The sequence below is a fragment of the Triplophysa dalaica genome, chromosome 24 (genome assembly GCF_015846415.1).
Source record: "Triplophysa dalaica isolate WHDGS20190420 chromosome 24, ASM1584641v1, whole genome shotgun sequence".
Lineage (NCBI taxonomy): Eukaryota > Metazoa > Chordata > Actinopteri > Cypriniformes > Nemacheilidae > Triplophysa > Triplophysa dalaica.
This window is the reverse complement of record NC_079565.1, coordinates 6,365,213-6,378,016: the sequence shown is the minus strand read 5'-3', so window position 1 is coordinate 6,378,016 and position 12,804 is coordinate 6,365,213. Positions and strand designations below refer to the sequence as shown.

The 12,804-nt window shown below is 38.8% G+C and overlaps 1 protein-coding gene across 3 annotated transcripts in view; it reads right to left on the bottom strand.

Moving 5' to 3' along the window:
• Positions 1-12,804, bottom strand: part of mical2b (microtubule associated monooxygenase, calponin and LIM domain containing 2b) — a 42,465-nt gene that overhangs the window by 5,421 nt on the left and 24,240 nt on the right. Inside the window, exons 18-31 of one of the 3 annotated variants that reach the window (XM_056739404.1) lie at positions 12,375-12,725; positions 11,976-12,080; positions 10,981-11,100; positions 10,630-10,722; positions 9,767-9,871; positions 9,427-9,459; positions 8,767-8,953; positions 8,626-8,690; positions 8,473-8,551; positions 3,619-3,736; positions 3,249-3,325; positions 2,739-2,807; positions 1,972-2,081; positions 234-1,080 (exon numbers count right to left, since the gene is read on the bottom strand). In XM_056739404.1, the coding sequence (XP_056595382.1) occupies positions 234-1,080; positions 1,972-2,081; positions 2,739-2,807; positions 3,249-3,325; positions 3,619-3,736; positions 8,473-8,551; positions 8,626-8,690; positions 8,767-8,953; positions 9,427-9,459; positions 9,767-9,871; positions 10,630-10,722; positions 10,981-11,100; positions 11,976-12,080; positions 12,375-12,725 (2,359 nt within the window). The remainder of the gene's footprint in view (positions 1-233; positions 1,081-1,971; positions 2,082-2,738; positions 2,808-3,248; positions 3,326-3,618; positions 3,737-8,472; positions 8,552-8,625; positions 8,691-8,766; positions 8,954-9,426; positions 9,460-9,766; positions 9,872-10,629; positions 10,723-10,980; positions 11,101-11,975; positions 12,081-12,374; positions 12,726-12,804) is intronic. The other 2 variants (XM_056739405.1, XM_056739407.1) reach the window with 2 other exon arrangements.

Here is a 12,804-nt window from a genome sequence, read left to right as displayed (position 1 = left end):
TCAGAGATGCCTTCTACAGTATGAAAGATGATATTTTAAAGAATGTTGGTAACCAAACAACATTGGCCCCAACAAAACCACAGAGACATTTTTCAAAATATCTGCTTTTGTGCTCTACTGATGACATATTCAGGTATTAAACGAGTGAATAAATAATAATTTCTGTATTCTGTATACATACAAATCCATAAAGTTTTAGGTATAGTAACAGTGACGCATGCCTAGGCACTTACCTTTGCTTCTAAACCTAGACAGGATGGTCATGATGTCCTTCTGGTTGTCTCCCTTCATCTGGTCAACTCCTTCATTTCTCTTTATCCGCAGGGAGGAGAAAAAATTGAGCTTTCTGGATGGCAGGGATGCCATATCATCTTTGGTGCCCTTGGGCACCTTCCCGCTGAGAGCCACTTGCTCCAGTAAGGTTGTCAGCTCGCTTCCACTCCGCGCTCTGGGTTGACTTTCTCCGGCTGATGGATTCTTGGGTTCCTCATCCTGGTTGCATTGCATGCTGCTTCCAAACATGGAGCTGAGGTTGAAAGATCCCTCAGACATGGGCCTAGCTTTCAAAGGTCTGTTTCTCCTGATAACCACAGGGTTGTTACCCTTGCTGGAGAAGGACTTACGGAAACTGTTAGCCCAGTTTTGGAAGCCAAAGAGAGGAGGGCTGGGCTCAGGTGGGGGACGGCTTGGTCCTGGTCTTACATCTGGTTCTGCTAGTTGCTGTTTCTGAGGTTCTTGAGATGAGCTGTCAGTCTCTTTCATTTTACTGGTGGCTACACCAGAAGCGGAGAACTTTCCGGGCGTGGACAACTCCCAGTTTAGCAGCTTCTCCTTCTCGGATAAAGAAAGCAACAGACGCTTTTTAGGACTGTTTGAGTTCTGCTCCTCCAGGTTAGCTGCTTTGTTGTCAGAGACTGGCTCTGAAGAGGGAGCGATGGCTGTTGAGGGCTTGGGAAGGAAGTGGGAGCGATACCGTGGAAGCTTTGGGACGTCATTATTGGAAGGTGCTGTTGATTTGCTTTCCTCCATTAGAGGGCAGTGAGACTCTGTAGCCTGAGCTTCAGGATTTGGTGGGGGAACCTGTGAGAAAACCATATTTTTATTGCATTCTTACATGCACAATAAATTTCCGACTTTTATTGAAAGTTGGTTGTCGACAATAAATTAAAGATTTAATCATGTTAACAAAGTCCTGCTTGGTTTATAGACGATTTCAGGCGCAACAATAAACAAACGTTGAGTGGCATAAACTTAACTTCCGGTAGACCTCAGAAAAGAATCAATAACGGTCGAGTAGTTTTAATGTTGTGTAATAAAATAATAAACAATAAAATAATAGAAATTACTATAGTTTACTGTAAACTATACTATATAGTTTACTATAAATAAAAAATAAAATAAATTGTTTTTAAAAACCAAAGACAGACCGGAAATGAACTTCAGGTCAGAAGAGAAGGTCAACTTAAATCAGGTCAACTTAAGTCCAAGAGAATAGCGAGCATCACATTTGTGACCCTGGACAACAAAACCTGTCTTGAAGGTCAATTTTTCAAATAAGAAAAATTAAGCTTTCTATTGAAATATGGTTTATTATGTTAGGACAATATCTGGTGTAACAACAACTGTTTACAAAGCTGAAATCTCTATGGGTGCAAAAAAGCTAAATATTGAGAAAATCACCTTTGTAGTTGTAAATCGGAGGCACTGTAGCAGGCCACTGACTCAGTTGTTATACATTTAAGGTAGGAAATATCGTTATGGAACATGATCTTTACTTAATATCCTAATGGTTTTTGGCATAAAAGAAAAATCTGTATCTGTATTTTTGGCGATTACTAAAAATGTTCCATGTACTTAAGACTGGTTTTGTTGTCCAGGGTCACATTTATGTAACACTGTTAATTTGTGGCTAAACTAGATGAGCAGAATAAAAACATAGCAAGCAGTGGAAATGAGAAACGTATTTCATACGGTTTCATGAATCTCCTCAAAGTCAGAGTCGCCATTCTCTTCTGCATTGACTTCGTATTTGTCAGCTGGTTTTCCACGTTGAAATTTCTTAATCAGGACGAGAGGCATGGCTGAGACAGGAAATGATGTCAGTAACATTTCTTAAATTTTAAGAAACTTCAATATTTCTTGAATATAACAAGCTGCATTAAAAACAGACATTACACATATGGTACAAACTGTATTGAGGACCAGCAGCGCTCTCTAGTGAAGAAGTTGGGTAACACCAGCATATATGTGCTTCACAAATATGAAATGAGACTAACCTAATAGATAATTCTCCAACTAATTGAGTTCAATTTAGTTAAAATGTAAAATATACAGAGCTTTCACATCAGTTGCCATTTCAATAAGTAAATCACGTGACGCGCGCTCAAGCGTGACCATAAAGCTGCATTAGCTTTCATAAATAGAAATCCAGGAAGGCTGATATTAATCCAGTCAGGGATTAATGCATATCTGAATTAAGATAAGCACACATACAGCTCCTGATTTCACACAGAGACCCTTATAAACAAGGCTTAAACACATTCTTTGTATTTGGAAATGGACTCATTATATGAGCTTTTAAATCAACCCAAGCTAATAAATAACTTGCACTTTAAATTTATATGACATAAATTTAGCAGTAGATTTATATGGAAATGTATATTAGAAAGATATAAAGGAAAAACACTTTTGCCACTTTTAATGTTTGTTTGTTTGTAAGAGGTTGAACTGATGCATACTGGATCGAATTTTCTTTCTCCAGAGGTTGTTTTTGTTGGTCATTTCTCCTTTGGCAGTGAAGCGTTTCCCTGATGAAGACAGAAAACCGGAGAATGTGTGTTAAAGTGATATCGATCCTCTAACATTTGTATAACAAGGAGCTGCTTTCAATTCAACTTTTACGCAGACTGTCAGCATGTGTTTATCGTTTTCTTTGCAATTACGATGGACAATGTTTCCTCGAAAGGATCGTATTAGCCAGCTTCACACAAAAGCATACAAAACGAACAGCTGTTGTCCAACTAGCAGCATGTGTGACCGGACAAAATGTTCTGCCCACTTCAAGACTGATTTACTGGCCAAGAATAATATACATGTAATGTGAAAGTCTGGCTTTGACTGCCACTCCCAAAGACAGAGGAAACGTCTGCCAGCACTTTGTTTTCGGGCCAATAGAAAGTCAGTATTATGACACGGGTCTTATGAAATCGTAAAAACTGCAAAATAAACTACAACAGCTGTTCACTGACCTTTCTGTGACGGGGAGTCAGGACATACAGGCAGAGATTCAACATTATCAGACTTTTGAGATGACTCTTTCACTTCACTACAACAAAATATGCAAACAAGAGAATTAAGCAAGATCATATTATTTAAAGACAACATAAATAGTGAATTAATAGCAATGTTTTGTTTTGTTTAAACACGCATCTAAATCATTTATCTTTACGTTTTATTCCTATAACAAGCGGATGAAGTGATATCAATGAACTGACATCTCATATGGCCCAGATAATGTAAACATATGAATGAGGTCTTTGAGGAGTACACAAGAAGTCTCATTGTTAGATTCAATCCACATTGAGAGGCGTCGATGTCAGTATGGTTTTGTAAACCAACCTCATGTTTATGACCTCCGTTGAGTCTGAGAGGACCGGTGTCCCCGGTCTCTCATCTGAAGTGCTGGGGTCTGTCAAACCCGCCTGGTCATTCTTATTTCTGGAGTCCGTCTCCGTTTCTGTGGGACCCACGCACATACAAATTGTTTAAATTTAACACATAAATAGGACTCTGCTCTCGTGCCGTCTAGGGAAATAAACTTCTACCCACCTTAACCCTCTGGGGGTCTCTCCCAAAAAAGAACTTTAGGTTTTGAACATTTATCATGACAATCGACACTCATTGACAATCATGACAATCATTGTGGAGTGGTATCATAAAACTTTAGATCAACTATTTAAACAAAAACATGGTAAGTGGTAAGATAAAATTAAATAAAACTACTTAAATAGCAGTTGTTTTACAAGTTATTTCAATTACATATCTTGTTTTTAAACCGTGTTTGAAATGTAAAAGTGCTTATCAACTCCTAAAAAATGTGCTCAATGTAAAGGAAGATTTTAAGGGATCGTTCACCCATAGTGAAAATTCTTTCTTTCATTTTTTATTCAGCCTCATATTATTCAAAAGCTGTATGACTTTCTTTTTTCTGCAAAAGACAAAAGATATTCGCTGGTCACCAAATAATATTAGTCTCCCTTGACTCCACTGTATGGACACAAAATCACTTTCTCAAAATGTTTTCTTCTGTATACTATAGATGAAAGCAAGTCAAACAGGTTTTGTAAATTAATGAGAGATTTTAGTTTTATTTTAAGGGAATACCTTTACAATTAAATCACTTCTTTTATAGTCCTTAAAAATCATAGTTGCAGATGAAATCTTGCTGCATAACATGTCTGAACATCTTGCCTATAAATCCTATTCTGTAATAACCTTTTTTTCTATTATGGCAGGTATCAAAAGTAACCATGGGCTATGCAAGGACAATGCCCATCAATTCAGATAATGGTTTAATGTTTAAACAGAATGTTTAAACAACCTTTTCCTTATTTTTTAAATCATCTATTTTACTTGGCAAAGAGTTAACCTTGAGATGCCCCCTCCCATACGAATGACCTTAAATACAATATTTTGCTCTCTTTCTCTTTCTCTAACACACATACGCTCTTCATGTTCATGTGCTTAGTATACGGCAAGAAGAGTCCTTGGAGCAGTTTTGACCTTGTAAATCGAACAAAGTAACATCCTTAAAATATTCGTTAAAGACCATTCAAGTTTAAATCAAGTTTTGTTTGTTCACAAAATGAAGCTGAATTAAGCACTTAAAAGGTTTTTTGTCAGGACAAACAGGACGAAGGTACTGATGTGTCATCTTGCACAATAGATTTGTGTCCAATCAAATACTGTCTAGAAAATGTTGTCCCTCCCCCCGTAATCAATTACAAAGATGAAAAAAGCTGTTGTTTTATGGCTCTCTGCTGAACCTTTGATGCCAGATTTATAGACGGTTCCAAAGCAACAACACAAACAAATGTTACTGCACATGCACACGTTTTTGGACTGCCCTAAACTTCCGGTACACATTCGCAAAAAATGGGTGTATCTTGCATGTCATGTTACCAGCTTTCCTGTAGCTCAGTTGTAAGAGCATTGCGTTAACAACGCAAGGTTGTGGGTTTGATCCCAGGGGATTGGAAATAACTATGTAAAATGTATAGGGTAAAGCAATGTAAGTCGCTTTGGATAAAAGCGTCTGCCCAAATGCCTAAATGTAATGTAAATGTGACCAAACCGGTAAACGGGTCTCATAACATCCGCTTGTTGGAAAAAGCAGTATCTGTGGATTTTAAAGGTAAATAAACTAACCTAGCTAGCTGTTTAAATTTAGGCGTTTTAAGCTATTTTCATATTCAAATGTTGGTGAGAAGAAAAAAAAAAACTTTTATATATCAAACGGTTTATGTGATGGGCATCGATTTGGATAATATTTGGAAGCTAATTTAAAGGGGTCATATGGCGCAAACACATGTTTTTCTGTGTCTTTGGTGTGTTATAAGTGGCCCATGCATGTATTAGACATGTAAAATAGCAAAAATGTAAGTGTCGGAACAAAAGATGCATTCTATCTATAAGCGAATGCTCACCCAGACCTGCCAGAAACGCCTCGGGTAACCACACCCCCACAAATCTATGTCACTTTTTGGTTGACTAAGACCACCCAAATGTATACGCAAGTAAGGTGGGCGCACCTGTCAGTACGATTGCTTTGGGTCCTGATGTTTTTTTCTAAATATGGTAAAAGGCGTGACATTTCTATTACACTGCTTTATTGGACCAATCACTAAGCACTAGTTAACTGGCCAATCGTAGCAAACCTCGCTTTTCAGCTTTTCAGAGCAATGAGCTTTGTAAAAAATCTGTGCGTTTCAGAGAGGCAAGGCAAAGCGGAGATACAAACATGTTTTTAAAAACTTGAATCGTGTATACACATTGCATTACATCTAAAACAAACTATAATATTTGTTTAAGCCGTGTCATATGACCCCTTTAAAAGCAGTCTCAGGAGGATAAAAGGATAGGTGATAGGAAAGACCCAAAAGACCAAAGTTAAATGAGATTATATTTTAAATCAGACATATTTGCAATGGGTCTGATGTATGTACCGTAAAACAGTCAATAAATTCAAAATACTGGGGATTTTCTAACAGTGGTCAGATGATCCAATGCTTTCAAAATGTGGGACTGTGAAGTTAGAGTGAGAAAAATATAAGACCATAAGGCCAAAAGGAGGTTGTTGGTTACGTTTGTGAAGTGTGTGTTTACATTTAATAGCATTTGTTTGTCACTCAAATATTTGTTGTGATGTTTTCATCATTGCAATGATGAATACAAATACTTGCGGACAGCTGGGGTTATATTACACCGTTTAATTGGCAGACAAAAAGGCAGAAACAAATTCATCGAGTTAAAAATGTATTTATTTTATCGCTTACAGGCTTTAAATATAAATTAAGACAAACAGTCTTTCATTAAATACATAGAGCCAAAATGTACAACAAAAGCTTTTCCTCAAAGGATTTTGTAACTTGTGCAAAACTAACTTGACAACTCAAGTTTGAGTTATTATAATGAACAAGAGAGAGGTCTTACATGGGATTGAGATAGTATATCAGCCTCTGCAACATAGAGGACAAACATGGAGAGAAACAAGAAGTCTTGTTACTTCACAGGACACTGTGAACTCAAGCGTGGCGCTAGCAAGAATCCATAATAACAGGTGCGTTTCAAAAGCATGCTGGGATTGGCGAGTGTAATTCTGTTAGTCTGTTAGTTCGGAAATGCCACAAAATGTTTATTGCTGTTAGAAAGGTTCATACATTAGACCCATGCTGAATTCTCAATGGTGGGGTTAATAATGTAGTTATGGAATATGCAGGGAACCGGTGCAAAGCATAACAACTTGATCACCTGACCCATGCAGGCCAATTGCGTTCCTGCTCTGACGGTTCAGCCAATCAGGGTTTGGAGCATTGGAAACTTGAAACATACTTTGTGTGATGTGGCATAGGATGAAAGAATGAAATATGAAGAGAGATGAGAAATTTAGAGAAAGACTTTATGCAGATGTGAATTTCCAGAATGAACTATAATTATGATGCAAAACAGAATAGTGCAAAAGTAACACTTCTTAAAGCTTTATACCAAACAAATTTGTGGAATGTTTATAGATAATAGAAACGTTACCCTATTTACTGAGGGGACAAAATACAATATAGTACAGATTTGAATATATTACGCAATTCCCCAATAAAGCTACTTGCAGCATCACATCACAAAGAAAACCAAAATGCAAATCAGATTTTGGTTAATTTGCATTGACCTTAAAGGAACAGTTCACTCCAAAATATATTACTACTACTAACAATTATGCCATTACTTGCCATCAACTTTTATTCTGTGGTACAGAAACAAATCATGAATCTTTATGCTATGATCAATACAAGAAAATATTAATATTCTGCATTATTACTCCTCAAAAGACTTATTTTTGCTCCACAGAATAAGTAATATAATTTTGTAAAAGAATCTATCCCTTTAAAGGGTGAACTATCCCTTTAAAGATTCTTTACAGAACAGTAGCCAAAAACACCTTACTACTATGAAAAACATTTCAACAAAAAGTTAAGCTTATATACTCATCAACAATGTTTTCAAAAAGCATTTTAAAGAAGAAAAAAAACAATACTGTTTGGCATTTCAATTGCATATATGACGTAACGGGAAATGCAACTTTACATACGTCGCTTTTACGTTAACTGGCAGTTTCCTCAGTAAGGTGCTCTTAGTTTATCATCTTTGGTTTCTTACATTGGTCAAACATGGCAATCATACAAATCTAAACTCTGAATATTTCTTAAACCCTGTAAGACCATGTAGTCAAAGCTTAAGAAAAAAACGACATTGCAAAAAAGCAAATCGCATAATACTGCAAAGTACCTTAAGAAACTTGTGTGACAGCAAATATTGCATAGGCAAGTAAACTAAGCATGGAATGTGACCAGGTCTACAGAGTTTAAATCGTCCCTGCCCCCTAAATTAGCCCAAGATTATCGAGGACCCTTAAAAGAGCCCTCGATAGCGCTCGGCTGACTATCATGCTCTATGGGGGAGGAACGATTTCCTCACGGCTCATCTGACCCGCGACCTCATGCAGCACATATAAGAAGGGCACGCCCAAACTCAGAAGCTCGTAAAGGAAGGCATAGTCCTCCTGCCGCTCTCTGAAGTGCAGCCCTACAGCCCGGACCGCCTTATACATCCAGCGGGCGAGCTGGCGGGGCATGCCGAACAGCGTGCGGCCCACGTGCAGTGGCCGGCGTAGACTTTTCCTAATAAAGGAAGTCAGGGTACCTGAGGGCTGGACGTGGTGGCCATCTGTGGCCGAGTAGTCGGATGTCGTGCTCGCTGAGGGCCTGCCGCTTCCGTGCACCTGCGTGATGCAATAATGATGTCATCACGATGCCATCACACTTCAAATCAGATATATATCAAACGCATCATTACCTCTCCTCTTCTATGTCTACTGCTGGTTGTCCGCTGAGAAAAGTGCAGCTTGCAATAAAAAGTGCCTGGAAGAGATCAATCGTGATTTAGGGACTTCAAAATGTTCTCGATTCAACATCGGACCTCTCAGTGGTGGCTCACCTTGGTTGGAGTCATAAGTGTGACCGCCCAGTCTCAAGGTGCAGCCACAGATGTGACAGCGGAAACACTCTCTGTGAAAGAAGTTGCCCTCCGCGCTCAGTCTCTCCATCACATACACTCGCTTCTTACAGAAGTGGCAGGTGTCGCTGCCGCCCAGACCCTGAGGGAAATCCTTTCGCAGGGTGGTCTGAAACACAGAACATGACATCACAGGAAACCAACAGTGATGTGGTACATTTATGGTAGTGTACAATGCACAGCAAGGGTAGTCTTCCGCAGAACTTAAAAGAAGATATTTTGAAGAAAGTTGTTAACTGGACCCCATTTAGTTCACTGGTTGTAAGTGAAAAGGGGCCAGTGCTGTTCAGTTACCCGATTTCTTACAAAATATCTTGTGTTCTGCGGGAAAAAGAAGGTCATAAGGATTTGAAATGACAAGCGGGTGAGTAAATGATGACAGAATTGTCATTTTTGGGTGAACTATCCCTTTAAAGCCACCAGATTCAGCGAAAACATTTTGTACCAAATAACAATAGATGAGCTTTATTTGTTCTGTTAATACACACGCCAAAGCAAAACCAGTAATTGTTATGTCCTTCATGTCAAGCGTAAGATGCATTTAGTATTGTACTTTAAATAGCCAGGACAAAAATATATTACCACCCCAGATTCTGTACATCTTCTGGCTTCTATCTGTGGAGAAAGACTCTCTTAACTACACACAAGTTGTGGCTGTCATTAAAAGAACATGCACAATCCTTGTACCCTTGTTCGTACACAGAGACTTTTGTTGTTTTATCAATCAGAAGATTCAAACATCTCTTACGCGACAAAAAACCTCATGACACAGCCACAGGCTTTAACTTTATTTGATAACAAAAATAAAACGACTGAAATTGATCAAATTCACTTTAGAGATAGAAATGACGAAATTGCTTAAGGCCCTTTCTGAAGATTCTGCAACTTCACTGAATGATTCTCACAGATGGAAAGTGCTTACCAGCGAGATGGTCAAAGGATTGTTGGGTCTATGATCGGTCTCGTATAATATGGCCAGTGTTGCTGCTTTAACCCCAATGGTAGAGGAAACTTTTCCCACTGTTCTCTGACAGTCAATAATGAACAAATAAAAGTTTAGAATGGAAAAGTAAGAAACAGAGAAAAGTAAGAACCAGAGAACTGCAAGACAGGAAAAAGATTACTAGTTAAAGACTAGCAAAACTACACAACACACTCTATTCTTGCATGCAACTCAATGCTCGATATAGATTATAATCCTGACACACACAAAATAATGACATGCTTTTTATGACAACAGGCCTGGAAAGGCTGCAGGAAATCCAACATGCGATTGACTACAAAAAGCAAAATAAAAGGACAAAAAAATCATTTCTTTGTTGTGAATTGTGTTAAACACAGGGAAAGATATTTGGAAGAATGCTTGTAACCAAACACTTCTTGGCCAGCATTGACTCCCATAGTAGGAAAAATTACAATGATAGTCATAAGTGTTTGCTTTTCTACATTCTTCAAAATATCTTCTTTGTGTTCAACAGAACAAAGAAATTTACAACGCAATTTTCCTACTATGTTAGTCAATAGTGGCAAACAATTGTTTTTGGTTACAAGCATTCTTCCAAATATCTTTCTCTGTGTTCCTCAGAACAAAGAAATGTTTACACATTTGCAACAACTCGAGGGCAAGTAAATGAAGAGACTGAAAATGAGATTAAACGTGAAGAAAAATAAAATGTGAGCGCTTTAATAACTGTAGAACATCTAGGAGATTTAGATGACAGGTTAGTGTTTGTTTACTCGGTTCATTTTTGTTCAGGCAGACGTGCAAACACTCAGTCTGAATACCTGTTTGGAGGTGTCAAGGCATTCAACACGCCTGACTTCAAAGCGATCTGTATGTTTATCATGGCTCAGATGTGATTCTGACTCAGTACTGCACTACAGCAATGAGAAAATACCAGGATTACGATTCTCAGGGTCTAGTTGTTTCAAAACCTCTCCGTCAACAAAACACCACCTGCTCTGAACATAAACTAATGTATCATTAAGTGACTGTGGGTTTGTAGAAGGTCAAAAGTGTGGGACTGCCTATTTTGAAGATCTCTTTAATAAAATTACTTAACATAATGTAAAAAAAATCCCCCGTTACTCGAACCATAAAAAGGAAGAAACATTTGGGCAAATGCAAGGTTTTACCTGCTTGTGTTGGACTGAAGCAACGGGAGACAGAAGACAGGAAAGAGTAGAGCGTTCTGGGATAGTGTGAGCTGAAGAAATGTTAGGAGAAGAGGAAACAGCAGAAGAGTCTTCAGATGCCTGTGTGAGGAGAGCAGGAAGATGTGGAAAGAGGAAACACTTAACAACATAAAAACCCATCATCTCCACAATCCACAGATTATTCAGCCACTGAAAACGACAAAAGAGCAAACGAGAGGGTTTATGGGTTAGCAAATGGTTATCTAAAGTATAGAGAGAAGAGAAAGACAGAAATTATTATTCTTTGAAGCAGCCAACTGCACCACTGTTAACAGAGCGAGAGAGAGACACAGAGAAAGAGAGTGAGAGAGACACACAGTGAGAGAGAGAGAGACACACAGTGAAAGAGTGAGAGAATGAGAGAGATAGAGTGAGTGTGAGACAGAGAGAGACAGAGAGAGAGGGAGAGAGAGAGAGAGAGAGAGAGAGACACAGAGACAGAGAGAGAGAGAGAGAGAGAGAGAGAGACAGAGAGAGAGAGAGAGAGAGACACAGTGAGAGAGAGAGACACACACAGTGAGAGAGAGAGACACAGAGACACACAGTGAGAGAGAGAGACACAGAGACACACAGTGAGAGAGAGAGAGAGAGAGAGAGAGAGAGAGAGAGAGAGTGAGAGTGTGTGAGAGAGAGTCTGAGAGAATGTGAGATAGAGTGAGTGTGAGAGAGAGAGTGAGTCTGAGAGAGAGAGAGAGAGAGAGAGAGAGAGAGAGAGAGAGAGAGACAGTGAGAGAGCGAGAGTGTGAGAGAGAAGCAGTTGCACTGCATTTTAGCTTCTGAACCAAAAATATGGCAATATACTAAAACGAATAGTGTTAGACATGATATAATAATGAATAAGCAACACTCAGGTCATCACATGCTTTAATACGACTGAAGCTGTTGTTCAGCTTGTGTGAGCAGACAGTATGCAGGACTCTGGTCTCAGGCTTCACCTGAGATTGAGTTGATTTGCCTGAGAAGAGACAGCTGAGCTGTTGTGCTCGATCCTTGACGCTTCTCTTGTTAAACTGTACAGTGATTTCAGCCTGTGCTTCATTCTGTAAGGACGGAATGGATGAGAAATGACAAAGCCAAGTAAAACATGACAACGCATGCTTAGCTTAAGCTTTTTTTCTGTTAGTTTTATGCAAATATTATATAAAGTGACGAACAAAAATGTTATTTAAAAGTTATATTATGGCCTCTATTGGATATGCATTCTCCAGGGTCCATGTAGAAAAATGCGGTTGTAAACATGAATTGGGATTCTCTAGCAATGCATTTCAAAATGTATGATTCAAGTTATAAATCTTGTCGGGATTAGTTTTGGATTCATGCACCACATCCTTCACCTGATTGACTTCATCTTCCAGTCTCTGCGTGCACTTGATCATTCCGTCCAAAGCCGGTGTGAAGGACGGACGCAAGTCCAATGGTTCTGTGTCCCGTGAGGACAGATCAGTTTGAGAAACCGATTGGAGCACTTTAAAGGGAATGTGGGAAGTTCTGGAAAGAGACTCGCTGGTTTGAAAGCAAGAGGTAAATTCTGTCAGCTGTAAACTGGAGTGAACTTCAGTCTTTTCTTGCATCTCTACATTCTCATGACTTGAATTTGCATCGGCGTGGCAATCAGAATGTTGGGCACGAGTGTGCCGGGTTTCACTCTGGATGTGAGATTCAAGCAGCCTTAGATATGGAGATGGCTGGGTGACATTTTGGGAAAAAGGTTTGGGAGTTCAGTTAGAAATCCAGGGCAAACAATGATGATTCATGGATGGCTCT